Genomic DNA, 17391 nt, shown 5'->3' with positions numbered 1-17391 from the left:
AACCCAAAAAAGATGCAGAGAAATTTCTAAGGTAATACAAGTTAATACGGTTTTAAAAGATCAAATGTAATAAATCATCAAAGTTAACCGGAATTAAAATAGATCTAAGTGGCTTATTGGGTCATTTAAGACAAGAGATGTCCAAATGTTTTAATCACACTCATGTTTGATTAGAAGTTATTCTAAGATGTAGTGATACAAACAAAACATCCTAAAAACTAAAGAACTGAAAAATCTTTAAAAAGATGTTTAAAAAACACACATTTTTACCTCTACATAATTTATTACAGCCTATGTAGCCAATGGAAAAACTGCGATAGTGATCTGTGCCTTTTGAGGCTGAGAGAAAAGGGAAGAGGGAAAAATGATTTACTTAGTATTCCTTGTCGCCATGATCTTTGTCCATAAAAGTCAAGAACACCTGTTTGTGTTTCTAACGGATCAGGATTGGGATACATTACTGAAGCCTGTAAAGTAAAACACAGCCCTAAATAAGAGTTTATGAACCTCTCACAAACCAACTCATCTTCAATCTCTGACAGAATAAAAACACTTTCATAAATAAAAATACCAAACATATGTCTCAATATCAAAGTTGTGAGTATTTTAACACACATTAAATCTTCACAAAAATGAAAATAAACATTCCATTTAATACCTAGGCAGTCTCATAAAAATTAAAATGAATAAATCGACCTGATTCTGATAAATGATTTCATAGTAACTAACTCCTTAATTTTCATCCTTGCTATGATAAACCAGTAAAAATTTTGCCAATTATGTTTGATGTTTATTCCATATGTATAAGTGTTTTTTTGTGCAAATAAAAACAATGTGGGCGCCTGGGTGGCTCAGTGGGTTAAAGCCTCTACCTTTGGCTCAGGTCATGATCCCAGGGTCCTGGGATCGAGCCCCACATCGGGCTCTCTGCTCAGCAGGGAGCCTGCTTCCCCCTCTCTCTGTCTGCCTCTCTGCCTACTTGAGATCCCTGTCAAATAAATTTTTAAAAATCTTTAAAAAAAATGTGATAAGCGGTTTTTAAAAGAAGACACTATTTTCCTTTGTTATCCCTGGTGTATGAAGTCCTGGTAGTGGTTGGGGAGGGGCTATTTTTGGTGCCTCACAAATTTACACATTAAAAATTTGTGAATTTACAAATTTACACTGCCTTATTTTTCTTTCTTGTAACTTTTTCCCTCTGAAACCAAAATATAATGCAAGTACATTGTTGAGAAATACAGAAAATATCCAAAAGGAAGAGGATAAAAACTTAAATCACCTATAAACCTATTACCACTGTTAACAGGGTTTACCTTCGTCTTCCAGATTTTGTATACAAACGTTTATTTGTTATCAACTGGAAGGATCCTTCAACCTGCTTTTCTCACTTAAATATATTCATTGTAAATTTCACATCATTAACTATTCTAAAACATTATTTGTTATGGCTGCATGCTGTTCCATATTTTAATAAATTCCCTATGTCGTTCATCTTGTTATTTATTTTTTACATTATAATTAGTAAGTCTGCCCAAAGAACTTGATAAGTAAATCTCAGTACTTCTCTCTTAGGATCTCCTATCTCCCTTACACTCCCTGAAAATAGATTTCTGGGTCAAAAGAGATGCATGATTTTGAGGCTTCTCAAATTACTATTTGACAGAAATATTACTTTACATTCCAACTAAGGATATTTGTTAATCCCATCTCCTTGTACCCTTATAAAACATAGTTTTAATCACCTTTTAAAATACTATGCTCAAATCTTAATGCCTAATTTTTAAATATAAAATATGCCATGAAGATATAAATCATATGCAAATAACAGGGTAGCAAACAGTATAGTTATATCATGACTTAAGGGGAAAAAAATCCAACAATTTAAGTATTAAGGCGCAAACTGTTTTTGTAAGTAGCACTGTTGATAATATCCACCTATCTTCGGAGAAGAAAACTGCAGATTTTCAAGGAAAATAAACTGACAGAAGCATGTGAATGTAAATATATTTATACATACAAATACCATTTTCTTATTTTAAAGGTGCTAATGGGGACGCGGGTATCTAACTATAACCACCCACAAGGCAGGCAGAATGAAATGTCAAGTTAAGAAACTGCAATCAGTTGGTTAAGCAACTGCCTTCAGCTCAGGTCATGATCCCGGAGTCCTGGAATCAAGTCCCACATGGGGCTCCCAGCCCTGAGGGGAGTCTGCTTCTCCCTCTGACCTTCTCCCCTCTCTCATTCTCTCTCAAATAAATAAGTAAATAATTTTTTTTAAAAAAAGGGGAAAAGAAACTGCAATTAATATTATGCCTCAAGGGGCGCCTGAGTGGCCCAGTTGTTAAGCGGTTGCCTTCGGCTCTGGTCATGATTCCAGGGTCCTGAGATCGAGCCCCCCCTTCAGGCTCCCTGCTTAATGCGAAGCCTGCTTCTCCCTCTCCCACTCCTCCTGCTTGTATTCCCTCTCTCCGTGTCTCTTTCTGTCAAATAAATAAATAAAATCTAAAAACAAACATTATGCCTCAGACAGATTCTTAAGAATTTTCCAGAAGAAAGCCCAAGGAAGAGAAAGAAGTCCAAAAAGATCCTCTCTGGTGGGTCAAAACAAAGCATATTCTTCCAAAGTCCTTCAAACTCCTAGAGCAGTGATCAAAGGGAGTTAGAGCATGGCTCAGGCCACACCGTGACTTTTATTTCAAAGTAATCTGCCCTTGTCTACATCACTAACTTATTACCAGTCATAAGTCAGTTCCTGACAGAAAAACTTCTGTTAATCCACAGGTGGAAATGGAGTACTCAGGCTAAAAATGAAAATAACCATAATTCCTGAAAATATAGAAGATATTTTTACCTTCTTATCAGAAGAAAACGGATTCTGTTTAAAGGCTTGGAAAAAGATTATAAACATCCATTAGTCTTATCCACTTTTGAGAGATGATTAATACATTTCCTAAGTGCCAGATGACATGGGAGTCGGTCACTTACCTCATGGTTACAGAGGGTTTTTGTGAGCTGTTTCCTCTCCTGGGCGTAGTATGCTGCCTGCTGGTAATAGAAGCCAGGATTCTGAGTTTGAATAGCTGTCAGCCCTAACTTAATAGCTTCATCAAATAAGTCTCCAAAGGCCTGGAATCTTAAAGAAAAAAAATCAAGAAATAAAAAAATGATGAAAATGATAAAGGGAAGATAAAGAAGCTTACTTCTAATAATTATTCATCCTGACTACATAACCTCAGCAGACTATGTTAAAATAATGCTTCTGATAAACTGTTGGGGGGGTTCCTTGGTAAATACTGACACACACTAATTACAGGTTACAGATAACTTCTACATTGAAGCAGACTCTTCTGTACTGACAAAGCATTACAAATACACCATCGCAGCGCACGTCAACACAGTTACCACCACTCAAACACATCCACGCTTCTGGAAACAATTTCATTTTAGAATTTTTAAACATCAGTCTCGAATAGCAAACTCCGTGCCAGCAGGGACTTTGTTTTGCTCCTTAGTATTCTCAGTACCTAAGCACATGGTGGAAACTCCCTAAATATACGCTGAATAAAAAAGATGGTACCAGGAATTAAGTGATTTTCATTAAGGAACTCCATGAATCATTATCTACCACTACTGGAAACATACCTACACTAGCTAGATCTCTAAAAGCCTACTTTCTGACAAAAAAAGCTTAGTTCAACTGACAACCAAAGTCCATGCTAATTCCATTCCTCCAAAGCCCAAGTACATAAAGAAAAAAAATTCTAAAAGTACAATTTAAAACATACTGTTTAGACATCCACGCAGCATGCTCAAAAGACAACTCTGCACTTCCGATTTTTTTCTTACACAAGTCAATGTGTTTTCGGAACTGAGCAATCGCATCCAATGGGGTGTTGTGCTGAAAACACAGCCTGCAGATCTGCAAGATGGAAAATCAACGCCCAAATAAAGAACATACAGTCAAGAGGCATATTCAATTAAAAACAGGTAAAATGTGAGACTAACTTCAAAAAGACTATGACATTTCCTCTCCTAAGTTTTTGGCAACAGAATTAATTTTCTCTATTAGAATGGCTATGCTGAAACTGGCGCTTATGTCCCCTTGATAAAAGAAAAAAATTATTCCCTATTTGTACTGAATCTACTCAACACCTTAGAAAAGCTTATTAAAGTAAGCTAGAATACAAAAAATTTTACCCAATGAAGAACATACAGGTGGTCAAAAATAAAACACTACCTACCACCCCTCGGACAGATTAACTTTCAGTTTTAGAATTGGCGGAAAGTAAAGATTTTCTGTACCACCATTAGAGCACAGTGGCCTCCGTATCAAACAAGGATTACAGAAATTCTTGAAAACTTTTTATCTGAAATGCTATCTCAAGACAGTAATGATCTATATCTACGTAAGGTAAAAAGAAAAACACAAAACAAGACGCCTAAATTATTTTCCATATGTTTATTATTAGTTTTATATTTTAGGTACAAGGAATACATGAAAAGTTAAGTCTCTCATCCCTGTTCCTCAAGGTATCCAATTTCCTGTTCCAGAGGCAACCAGCTCCCAGAATATTCCGTGATAACAGTCTACGCACGGACAAGTGTATGTGTATTTAAGTATCAACTACACTTTTTAAACAAAGAGCATCACACTAAATATGCTCTTTTGTACCTTACTTTTTTCACCTAATACTCCATATCAGTAAGTGGAGCTGTCTCATTCTTATGAGTTGCAAAATATTCCATTGTCTCAGTCATACTTTATATGAACCAGTCACTTATTGCTGCGTTGTTTCCAATCTTCTCCTATTACAAGATGCAATAAATATCCTTATGTATGTGATTTGCAAGGCTTGGCCCATGTGTCAGGTAAATTTCCTGAAATGGAATTGGTAGCTCAAAGGGAACACCCACTCAAAGTGTGTATAAGGCGTTGCAAAAATATTCTCTACAGACCTTGTACCAATTTACATTTATAAAGTCAATTCCAGCACCTAAGTCCTCTCAGGCCGCCATCTCAGGGCCAGCCATCTTTAAAAGCTGAGTGTGGAAAGATTAAAAGCAAAACGAAAAGTCCCACCTGCCTTCTGGGGGTATCTATTTCTACCACATACAATCTTCAAATGCTTACGTGACAGGTACAAAAGCTTCCTCTCAGGTGATCCACTGTACCTTTTGTATCATGTCGCCATTAAACCAAGGAAGGCCTACGTAGTTATGATTTGTTGCATCTTATAAAATGCACTAATAAAAGTAGCTTTCTTCTCACTTCCTCCTGCTCTCACTTAAAATCAGAAGACCCTCCTAAAGAATTTTACAGAAGTAAAACTGCTCTAAGAGAGAACTCTGAGCCCCACAAACTCAAAACCAAGCCTTGCAATTAGGCTGCTAATTACTAGGGAGCTATATGAAGTAAGGGACATAAAAGAGAAAAACATAATTAATCAAATACTCTTCAGAGCAATTAACTAACTCTGGTTTTCAATTTCAAAAAGACAACCTAATATTTAAAGACAAGTTTCCTTTATTTGAAGTAGAACCTTCAATTTACCTTGTAGTTTATAAATCCTGCCATAGTCTTTATTTCCAGAATGTTAGTTTCATGGGCTCGCAATTCATGTACAAGGTTATAGGCGGTCCTGTAATTCCTAATATAAACAGGTGCAACACGGTTAATTATTAATTTTAAGAAAGGATTCCCAAGAACAAATTATTAGAAATAAGAGACAATATTTACTCAACATTTCTTAGTGCTCAACAGTTCAGGAATTACTTATACATATCCATCTCTGATTTCCTGAAAAATGATCTACTGATTGATAATATGTGGGAGGAATCAATGACTTTTCACTAAGAACAGAAACATCACGTGTACATTGTTCTGTTATTAACATCTGTCAATAACGGACAGAAAATAAGTTGAAAATGAGAGTGGACAATTGTCCAGAATTATGTTAAAAAGTTAGCATTCTGTTAAAAAAATTAATAAATAAATAATCAGATTTTTTTTAAAGGCACCATTACGAGCTTCTCCAACAAAGAGAAATTTTATTAGCAAAGAAGGGACTATCAATAGCTTTTAAACACCAGAATCTCCAAAGTTCCGAGCACACTGCTGATTGCAGGCACCGGCTGGAGAAGGGGAAGTGCGGTGGGAAAGGAGAGTCGGCCAGAAGGACGCCAGCCGGAAAAGGGAAGGCAATGGGGCACCTCAGTCTCCTCCAAACATCACTCTTTGCTCCTAACTTCCTCAGGTCAAATCTTTCTTTCCAGAATTACTTCTGATCAGAACAACAAGGGAATGTTTTTAACTCACACCAACGGTAAGGAACGAACTACGTTAGCGCCGCTTCGAATCACACCAAGTGTCTGAGATTTAGAGAGAGTTTGGAGTTCTCCACCTCCACAGTAACAAGAAAGGAAGATGTTTCTGCAATATTCCTCCAGACAAAAGATTTATTTTTCTTTTTTTCTCTTACTTTTCTGCTCTGTATGCTTAGCCTCTCTTCAGGGTTAGGATAGATAGCTGTTTCTTATCTCTATGTTGCACCGCCACTGTCAATCTTCAAAAAATAGAGCAAAAGCTAGAAAAAAATGTTCAATTAAATTGTGCTCTTAAGTAAAAGCAAAGGAATTAAAACGTGTGACCACTGCCAACACATACACGACTACTCTCCAAAGCTTCGAAGGAGAGCCTTCATATTAAAAAGGAGGCTGAGCGGTGTTATAAACTTAAAAAAATATTTTAATTAAAAATAAAATCAGGGCGCCTGGGTGGCTCAGTGAGTTAAGCCTCTGCCTTCAGCTCAGGTCATGATCCCAAGGTCCTGGGATTGAGCCCCACGTCAGACTCTCTGCTCTGCAGGGAGCCTGCTTCCTCCTCTCTCTCTCTCTCTCTCCTGACTCTGCCTGCTTGTGATCTCTGTCTGTCAAATAAATAAATAAAATCTTTAAAAAATAATAAATAAATAAAATCATAGTTGAATTAAATAAATGCACCATTGGGGTGCCTGGGTGGCTCAATGGGTTAAGCCTCTGCCTTCGGCTCAGGTCATGGTCTTAGGGTCCTGGGATCGAGTCCCACATCAGACTCTCTGCTCAGTGGGGAGCCTGCTTCCTCCTCTCTCTCTGCCTGCCTCTCTGCCTACTTGTGATCTCTGTCAAATAAATAAATAAAATCTTTTAATAAATAAATAAATAAATGCACCATGCATATTAAGAAATTCACAGCATTAGATAATGTCTAAATATATATTTAATTGTGGAAATGAGTCAACACAAAAATTTTACTGAATATACAAATAAGCAGTCAATAGGATAGGAAGAATTTTAATGTTTCTTTCGATCATGAAATTAGACTAGACCAGAAAGCTTTATGATACTATGAAATTTACTTCTGATAATAAAATGAAATATTTTTTTAAATCTCAAAATATTATATTCCATTCCTCTCTGAACAAATTAAATATTACATACCTGAATCTAAACAACATAAGCATCTTAAAATGAATTAAAGTTTGGTGGAGATTCACAAGTTGCCATTAATATGTTACTGTTAACATAAAAGTAAGAAAAATTTAGTTTGACAACTGTTAAAAACTTACTTCAGAGCATTTTGTGTATCCTGTTTCAATTCACTGAAGAAAGCTATTTTAAATTGATGTCTGACAAATAAAAGCTGAAAAGAATAGAAAAAAGATATCATTATTACACACACTCTCTTAAAATGTAAAAAGTACACTAACATGAAGAGGAGACATCAAAGTAGAAAGGTAAATACTCAGATCAAGAATTATTCCAACAAGCATTGTTAAGGAAGCTATAAAAATCTCTAAGAACTTTAAGGCCAAAAAGGAGAGAAGACAAACTTGTTTTTAAAAGCTTAAAAAAAAAACTTTAAAAGCACAAAAGCCAATTAGAAACATCAAAGCATTATAGATATTTAATAATCTCTTCAAAACTAATCTATGATAATAACCTGCTCTTGGAATGCTTCTATTCTTTCCTTCTTTAGGAAAAATAATATACCTGGTGTGTTGTTTTATTCAAAAATTCCTTATGAGATTTCACTCTTCTGATCTCAGTGTAGTAATAAGTCTGTGCATGTTCATAAAAGGCATTTTCTAATCTGTTAAAAAAAAATCAACATTCAAACACTAAAGTTAGTTTAAACCAAACTGTTCTCAAGTATCATATTTATAAGACCTGAAAGTAAAATCCTAACAGAGACAATGTCTATTTTACTTCATGATAAAGACAAAACGTAAAGCAAAATACATGAAATTTCTAAATAATAAATGTAAAGATTAGACCCCCCCAAAAGCCATTTAGAATTATTTACGGTCCAAGAAACAACTGATAAAAATAACTTTTTTATAATTTGTAGAAATCACATAATCTCTAAGATGACGTCCACCCACTTTCATTTTATAAGAAGTGTGAAGGAAAGAGATTTCCAGTATTCACTTAATTTGATTATTTCTTGTGCTTTTAATATTTAAGGTTAGAGGATAAGAAAACTAATGGAAAAAGCACCAAAAATGAAAACTGGCAAATGAGGGGCATCTGGGTGGCTCAGATGCTGAAGCGTCTGCCTTCAGCTCAGGTCATGATCCCCGGGTCCTAGAATCATTTCCCGAGTGGGGCTCTGTGCTCAGCGGGAGCCTGCTTCTCCCTCTCCCACTCCCCCTGCTTGTGCTCTCTCTCTCACTCTCTTTGTGTCAAGGAAATAAATAAAATCTTAAAAAGAAAAAAATACTGGCAAGTGAGGGGGAAAGTAACATTCATAGGATTCAAATCCTGTTTCACTCCCTAGGTTTGAGATAACACAGGAACAAAGAAAATTTGACCACAGATAGACAACTCAAAGTTCCTTTTGTGAAAGTATGTATGTATTACAAGTATCTGCCCAGGATATGAAAGAAAGCTAAATTCATAGCTAGATAAAGCTGGACTTCAAGGTTTTTCCTCCTCAGAATAAAACAGAATTTTAAAGCTGTATTCAAAGAGTTTAGACACATCCTTAAGGAAAACATGCTAAGAAAAAAAATGGATAAGCCAAAACTTTCAATATTCAATATACTTCCTAAGGTAAGATTTTCTATTTCTTTTTTCTAAAGATTCCATTTATTTATTTGAGGAAGAGAGTGAGGGAGAGAGAGCATGAGCAGGGGAGAGGGAGAGGGAGAAGCAGGCTCCCCGAATCCAATGCAGGATTCGATCCCAAGACCCTGAGATCATGACCTGAGCTGAAGGCAAATGCTTAACCAACTGAGCCACCCAGGCACCCCTAGATTTTCTATTTTTAAAACTGCAGTTTTTAAAACGTTAAAACGTAGAAATAATTCATATTGGGTTCAAACTTTGAACCATACACTATTTGAAAGAACATATTAACCTCAGCTGAACTATGAAGTTTTATAAATGGGTAACCTTTGTTTTCAAAGGCGAAATAGGATACTAAAAAAAAAGTCTAAGCAACCCATTTTTTCAATGCCTCTGATAATCCAAGATCTAAAAAAGTTTAAGATCTTTATTTACCTTATAATGTAACCCACCAAGTGATCAGTGTGGGGTAGGACAAACAGAGATTTTCCCGAGAGTTCACACGCGTTACATAAAGCTGCGGCTCTTTCTGACGCAGTGACATCTTCTCCTATTGACAGATCCCATAAAGATGAAGAGAGAAAGAAAATGATTCATGTATTTTTTTCAACAAATCTAAACAAGGTAATTAGGAAGAAAAACCAAACCCCCTTTCGCCAAGCCAGAAGGCCTCCGGAGAGCTCTTAGGGGGCAGTTCTCAGAAGTCACGCCGTACATATCTGTTAGGAAAACCCTGCGGAATTTCCTACTAAGCCAAGTTAGGCCAAGTAACACCAAAAGATATGCCACATTACTGTTTCAAAACCTTTAACTAAAACTGGAAGCAATAATCCATGAAAGTGGTTTCTAAAACTCAGATGCCAGAAGTTTCAAAAGAGAAACAAAAAATATTTTGGCCTCTCAAAGTCTTAGAATATAGAAAAAACAAGCATCTGGAGCTAAGAGATTTTCTTATAAAAAAGCAGAAATCCTACACCATTTTTCTTTGTCTGATTGCACATTAAGAAAAAAAAGTCACGGTAGGAATATAATTTCAAACTGACCTCAGAGAGCTAAATAACATTCTTTTTTTAAAAAAACAAGTGAATAATATTCCTTTTAAAAAATCAGTTTTGTCGGGGTGCGTGGGTGTCTCAGCGGGTTAAGCCTCTGCCTTTGACTCAGGTCATGATCTCAGGGTCCTGGGATAGAGCCCCGCATCCGGCTCTCTGCTCAGCAGGGAGCCTGCTCCCCACCTTCTCTCTCTCTGCCTGCCTTTCTGCCTACTTGTGATCTCTCTCTCTGTCAAATAAATAAATAAAATCTTTAAAAAAAAATTTTTTTTTGTCAACTGATGTACACCTACACAGTGAGTTAAGTGGAACTGGGGGGTAGCAGAATATTTTAATATTTAATATTAAATCTTTTAATATTTTAATTTTAGCATTTTAGTTTTTACACTAGGCATTTATTTATGCATTATTAGTACTTTTTAAAGTGAACACACCATCTTTCCTATAACTGAATGCATAGATTTTAACATCAAAAACTATACCTCCTGATAATAAGAATGGGAAGTATAAAGCAATTCATTGATTATTAATTAACCTTCTGATAATAAGAATGGGAAGTATAAAGCAATTCATTGATTATTAATTAACCTTCTGATACCTGGGGGCAAAGGAGTTTTCTTCTGAATCAGAACCACTGCAACTTTTGTGTTTCTCCCTTGTAAACTCTGTCTGAAATGGAAAAATAATAAAATTAAGTAAACATATGCATCTACCTTCAGCTCAGGTCATGATATCGGGATCCCGTGATCGAGCCCCACATCAGGCTCCCTGCTCAGTAGGGAGTCCGCTTCTCCTTCTCCCTCTACCCCTCCGCTCATGCTAACAGATGAATAAAATCTTTAAAAGAAAAAAAAGACTTCCAAAAAGTACAAGTTTGATGATTCAATTTTAAAAAGATGAATTTCAACTAAAACCCTCCAAGATTAGAGGAAATCTTTCCCCATATACAAAGAAACTTCTATGCTACAGTGATTTCATTTTAAAAGTCTACACTTGGGGTGCCTGGGTGGCTCAGTGGGTTAAAGCCTCTGCCTTTGGCTCAGGTCATGATCCCAGGGTCCTGGGATCGAGCCCCGCATCGGGCTCTCTGCTCAGCGGGGCGCCTGATTCTCCCTCTCTGCCTGCCTCTGCCTACTTGTGATCTCTGTCAAATAAATAAAATTTAAAAAAAAAAAAAAGTCTACTCTCATACCAAGCTTCTAATCCTGACAAAAATCTGCTTTCAAAGCCAAGTTTACTATATACTTTCATGTAAAAGTTATAACGTAACTTATTTCTTGATGCTGACACGTTACAGACTGGTCACCCAAAAGAATTATTTTGAAACCGGAATGGGGACAGAACAAATGTCTTGTGAGACTAAAAAGCAAATTACTACACTTCCCCCCCAGATAGTAAAATGCAAGAAAAAAGCAGTTGGAAATTCAGACTAACGTGTCATCTACATTTCTTCACACACCTTTGCATTGCAGAAGTTAAGCATTCACATTAAGCTGTCAGGGACCGACCAAGTGTCCCTGGAGGTTGGCAAGTGAGTGCTGGGTCTCAGCTGCCTTGAGTAAATGCTGGGAAATGATACAACCTCCCTCGCCCCATCAGATCCGCAGGGAAGACGCACCTGACGATCTCCACTCTGGTGGCGCACTCGGACTGCTTTTCTTTCCACTGGGGCTCATCCCAGTCCAGCTCGTAGAACACAACCACCAGGGCCGGCACCAGGTTCAGGTGTTTGTTCATCCAGCCGGTCTTTAGGATCCCCTTAGGAATGTACCATTCGTAGGAAGTTCTCTGTGGACATTGGCAAAAGCTGAAGACACTTACTGGATAACAATGGCAGAAGCCACCCGTCCCGGAGCGGCACACACTTCCTGTGTGTTCCCCTCATTCCACAAACACATGACACATTGTTAACATTTTTATTGAGGTCTACAGAGAGATCACATGGGCACTAACAAGTACTGGAGGTCGAATCCCAACCGTGGGTCTGTTACAGTTTCTGCTGAAAGAATGACCGGGGCGCCTGGGTGGCTCAGTGGGTTAAGCATCTGCCTTCGGCTCAGGTCATAGTTCCAGGGTCCTGGGATAGAGTCCCACATCAGGCTCTCTGCTCAGCGGGGAGTCTGCTTCTCCCTCTCCCTCTGCCTGTCTCCCTGCTTGTGCTCTGTCTCTCTCTCAAATGAATAAATAAAATCTTTAAAAAAAAAAAAAAAGAAAAGAAAGAAAGAATAACCAAAATCAGGGCACTTCTAGTAACGTCAAGGCTCTCAAATACCTTGGAAGTCAGGTAAATCCTATTCCTCATTCCAGTCTCCATTCTTGCCAAAGCAGCTCAAATAAAATACAATCTAAAACCTAACATGCGTTCATTTGTTTCAAAGACACGTTGCATTTTACTTTACTTGTGGATGGAGGGAAAAATGAAAGACAACTCTTAAATACGGAAGCGTGATAGCAGTCACTCGGGGGTCACACTAAGTGCCACATCAGCAGAGACAGAGGTGTTGGTGTGAACGTTAACCCTGAAGAAACTCACTGAAACCTCAAATTGCTTCCAGAGTGCTGGCCCCGACTCAGACTACCCCAACAGCCTCTTCAAGGGAGGAAAGACAATAAAGGGTCATTATTATCCAGTGGAGGAATCGGAAACAAAAAACTTATGGACTCAGGGAAGAACAAGGAAGGGCACATGAAAAGCTCCCACGAGGGAGAATGGATCCAGGACAAAAGGAGGAGAGCTGTGCTGGGCCGGCCCACCCGGGAACAAGCTCCACACTAAGGACAAACACCAAGGAGCTGGGGTGCTGTCCCCTGCACAATGCCAGAAAAACCACGCAGCTTTGACAGCCGGGGATAGGAAACCGCATGTGGTCTGCGAAAGATCGGCTGGCCACCAAATTCACAGGCCCTACCCTTCCAGAGTTTCACGAAGGGCGCCTCGCACTTACATTTTTCATAAACATCACCAGTGATGATGATATCCTTGGTCCAAAGACCAGTCTGTAAGGAACATTGCTCCAGAGCAATGTTTATTAAAAATAAAAATAAAAAAGAGCAGGTGGTTTATTTTGATCAATGTGTCTTGTCAACTGACTTTCAAACCAGCTCTTAAGATTATGATAAACAGGGCACCTGGGTGGCTCAGTGGGTTAAGCCTCTGCCTTTGACTCAGGTCATGATCTCAGGGTCCTGGGATCGAGCCCCGCATCGGGCTCTCTGCTCAGCGGGGAGCCTGCTTCCTCCTCTCTGCTTGCCTCTCGGCCTACTTGTGATCTCTCTCTCTCTGTCAAATGAATAAATAAAATCTTAAAAAAAAAAAGACTATGATAAACAGCAAATCAATTATACATGATTTTCTTGAAAAAGTAAACTGGCCTTGTAAGCACTTTCCATGTATTAGCTGCTATTCTTAACATCATTCTCGGACTTTCTAGGTAAATTAGAGTCTCTAGTATGATGTTCAACCTAAAATTCGGTTTTGAATGTAATACCTTTCCATACTCCTCACTAAATAACCTGTTTTACTTCATGTAGAACTCTCCAGAGACAGAGCTGGTCTTATTTAAATTTTTATCACCAGCCTATTGCATAGTTCCTAGAACCCAACACAAAGTAAGTGCTCAAAAGTGTGTGAAACTGAAACAAACTGCAAAGACTGCAAATTCTACCAACGATACTGGTAATGATAAATGGGGAATGTGAGACCTTCATTTTGGAGAAGGCTTTACAAAGACTGGGAGGGGTTTTAAGCAAATACAAAAAAAAAAAAAGAAAGAAAGAAAGAAAGAAAACCCAGGATAGAAAACTTAGTAATTATAGAGTAATTATTCCTCTGGGGTTAAAAAAATAGCTATCATTAAACGTAACTATAGTGCATTACATACATGAAAAAGCCCTGGGTTTTCCTAATGCATCACTACAACCATGGCTTTGATAAACTCAGGGATTTTCAACAAAGACGTTAGGAACAAAAAAGGCATATACCTCACACACAGAGGAAGAGAGGGAGAGAAGGAAAGGCCCCCCTGCAAACATGCCATTACCTTAGGTCTACATTTGGGATACTCATGGTCACCTGGGAGCACCTTGAAAGATATCGGTACCCGATCAGCCCTCCGATTGGCACAGAAAGCATCCCAGACAGCTCGATGGATGGCATTATAAACTACATCCAGGCCCGTAAGGGTAACAAAAGCCATTGGCCGGCAACATAATTCCACAGGGAAGTCCCACTGTGTGGGGCTCATGTTCAAGGTGTCAGGAAAAAATCTGAAATAGAAATGTAAATACATTCAAAATGTTTTAAAAGCCCATATCCATATCTAATCTACCTGCCTCCACCATTTATAAAACATTACAAAAAGGCAACGGACGGAGTCTTCTCAAGTGTCCGCAGAGAGGTGATAAAATTAAAATAGGTCTCATGACCCATTTTTGATATAAAGAAAAATAACCGTTGACTTACACATAATAAATGCAACATCTAATTTCTCTATAATGGCTAACTTATCATCTCTGAATTCCCAGAAAATTATTTTTTAAATGTGCTAGTTATCTAAATAGCTATGTTTTCTCATTTCTCCATAATTAATGTGAAATGTATTATCTAAATGAAAATCTAGAAGAGAAAAACTAACATGGAATGAAAATGTCTAGGAGGGACATGTTTCCACTGTGTTCTTCAGCTGAGAATCAGTCCATAATAAATCCTACCACACACTAACTATACAAAAGCAATTATATAAAAATGTGTTTATTCCAAAGAAAATTGCTATTATATTTTAAAGACCATTTCTCATTCCTAAAATCATGTATCAAGAGTCCCTTTTCGGGGCACCTGGGTGGCTCAGACGTTAAGCATCTGCCTTCAGCTCAGGCCATGATCCTGGGGTCTTGGGATCTAGTCCTGTGTCCAGGTCCCTGGTCAGGGGAAAGCCTGCTTCTCCCTCTCCCACTCCCGCTGCTTGTGTTCCCTCTCTTGCTGTCTCTCTCTCTGTGTCAAACAAATAAATAAAATCTTTAAAAAAAAAAAAAGAGTTCCTTTTCTTTTTTTTTTTTTAAAGCTTTTTTATTTATTAATTTGACAGAGAGAAATCACAAGTAGACGGAGAGGCAGCCAGAGAGAGAGAGAGAGATAGGGAAGCAGGCTCCCTGCTGAGCAGAGAGCCAGATGCGGGACTCGATCCCAGGACCCTGAGATCATGACCTGAGCCGAAGGCAGCGGCTTAACCCACTGAGCCACCCAGGCGCCCCAAGAGTTCCTTTTCAAAGGTGATCTTCACCAGTATAACATACAGAACTCAAATGCAATTTTTGCGAAAAGTAAAAAGCACTGTGCCACCACTTGATAACCAAATATTTTTAACTGAAAAGTTAATTTTCAAAAGATCATTAGGCTTCTTACATTTAAGTACTGAAGGAATAATGGGTATTGAATAAATGATTTGGAAAGTTCATCACAGATGATACATTTCTACAAGACACAGAATGTTTAAAATTAATTAAGCAGATATTTTCTGGACAGGATTAAGCTAGGAGGGCAAAGGCTCACAAGTTCAGAGAAAGAAAAACTCTAGTTCTAGGGAATTTGGGGGTGAAAATTAAGAAGAGATGGTCAAAACACATGAGACAGGGGCCTTTGCTTTATACCAGGGAATCTAGATTAGAGCCCGAAAGTCCATTTCTTCATTTAAAACCACCAGAGGCTCAAGAGAATTAGCTGTGGTCTTTGAAAATGGGAGTGGAAATAAGGGGACCTAGAAACGACTTACAAAGCTCTAAATCAGTGCTATCCAAAAGAAGTATTACTGCGAGCCACATAAATAATTTTAAATTTTCTAGTCATATTAAAATATTTTTAAAAGGTGGCGTTAATTTTAATAATATTCTATTTAACCAATATGCCTAACATATTAACACTTCCACATTAATGTAAGTTATTCATGAGATACTTCACTTTTCTGTACCAGGTCTTCATTATCTGATGTGAACTGTACCCTCCCAGCACATGTGAATTCAGGCTAGCCAATCTCACATGCTCAATAGCCACACAGGGCTACTGGCTATCATAATGGACAGTAAGCCCATCTCAAATTACGGTCATTCTGACCCCAAAAATCACTGTACGGGGAAACCGTTATCAGAAATTCTTGCCACATACTATTTAAGAACTTTTGGCGCGTGAGACGGTACTGCTTCTTGCACAGCAAAGGGATGGGAATGGGAAAAAAACACTGGCAAAGGACAGGTGCTGAGGTTGTGTGGCTCTTAAGGACAGTCTGTGGACGTTCCCAGCTCTCCTGGAAGAAGCCGATGCGGCAACTAACAAAGTCTGACACGGAAGGAGGGGCGAAAGTCGTGAATGAGCCCACTGGATGGGAGACCGTGCCACGCCGGAGCCAGGAATCTGGAAGCTGGCGTGGAAAACAGGAAGGAAGGTTCTTGAAAAGGATGACATACAGCAAAGACGGGCGACCTAATCCAGGGGCAGGTAAGGAAAAATAAATAAATAAATAAATAAAGCAATGTGGTCACTATGTTTTTTAATTAACGGAGGTTCACGGTGTAGTACACAAGGACAGCAAGGACTACAAGACGACTCGGAGAGGAATGACCATTTGGGGCCGGGCTGGAGCGGGGGTGGGGGTGGGGGGCAGGGAGATGCTGACACCGTGAAGCCACCACCTTAGAAAGACACCGTCCCCGGGGTCTCAGCATTCCGCCCTGGGAATCCAATGAGGGAAGGGAGAAATAACGCCGCAGCCCTCCAGGCAGACGCTCTCGCCCCCGTCTCCTCCCCTTTAAACCCGAAGGGCCTAGATACGGGCGCGTCTTTTCGTTAGGGGCTGGAAGAGAAACGCCAGGACTGCCCCCGCAGACGCCAAAGGAAAACGCCGGGCCGCCCCCAACCGGCTTTGTCTCGGCGGTCTCGCCTGCCCTCGCGGGTCTCCGGGGCCGGACTCACCCAGGCCGCACGGCCCCCCCGGGCCCGCTGCAGCTGTGGCCGGTCGCCGCAAGCCGGGGGAAGACGAAGGGAAGCAGGCAGGGTGGCCTGCAGAACGCCAGGGCCCGTCCCCACCGCCACCGCCCCGGAGCCGGCGCCCGCCAGCGAGACTTCCCGGTACCCGCCCGCGCCGGCACAGGAAGCACTTTCTGCACCTGAGTGACAGCGCTCTGCACCAACCGCCGTCCCGAAACTTAACGCCGCTCCACAAAACGTAGGAAGACGCCCGTC

General features: G+C 39.2%; 1 protein-coding gene across 2 annotated transcripts in view; it reads right to left on the bottom strand.

The window, feature by feature from the left end:
• The window catches only part of TRAPPC11 (trafficking protein particle complex subunit 11), a 44720-nt gene extending 27415 nt beyond the window's left edge, over positions 1 to 17305 (bottom strand). The window contains exons 1-11 of one of the 2 annotated variants that reach the window (XM_059384023.1): positions 17122 to 17305; positions 14201 to 14426; positions 11779 to 11948; positions 10759 to 10829; positions 9544 to 9658; positions 8032 to 8131; positions 7608 to 7681; positions 5555 to 5651; positions 3789 to 3922; positions 2989 to 3136; positions 374 to 467 (exon numbers count right to left, since the gene is read on the bottom strand). In XM_059384023.1, the coding sequence (XP_059240006.1) occupies positions 374 to 467; positions 2989 to 3136; positions 3789 to 3922; positions 5555 to 5651; positions 7608 to 7681; positions 8032 to 8131; positions 9544 to 9658; positions 10759 to 10829; positions 11779 to 11948; positions 14201 to 14404 (1207 nt within the window). In that variant the 5' untranslated portion in view covers positions 14405 to 14426; positions 17122 to 17305. The remainder of the gene's footprint in view (positions 1 to 373; positions 468 to 2988; positions 3137 to 3788; positions 3923 to 5554; positions 5652 to 7607; positions 7682 to 8031; positions 8132 to 9543; positions 9659 to 10758; positions 10830 to 11778; positions 11949 to 14200; positions 14427 to 17121) is intronic. The other variant, XM_059384024.1, reaches the window with a different exon arrangement.
• Positions 17306 to 17391: the final 86 nt, after the last annotated feature.

Source organism: Mustela nigripes, chromosome 18 (genome assembly GCF_022355385.1).
Source record: "Mustela nigripes isolate SB6536 chromosome 18, MUSNIG.SB6536, whole genome shotgun sequence".
Taxonomy (NCBI): Eukaryota; Metazoa; Chordata; class Mammalia; order Carnivora; family Mustelidae; genus Mustela; species Mustela nigripes.
The sequence above is the reverse complement of the archived record's forward strand: the minus strand, read 5'-3'. Positions and strand labels throughout refer to the sequence as shown.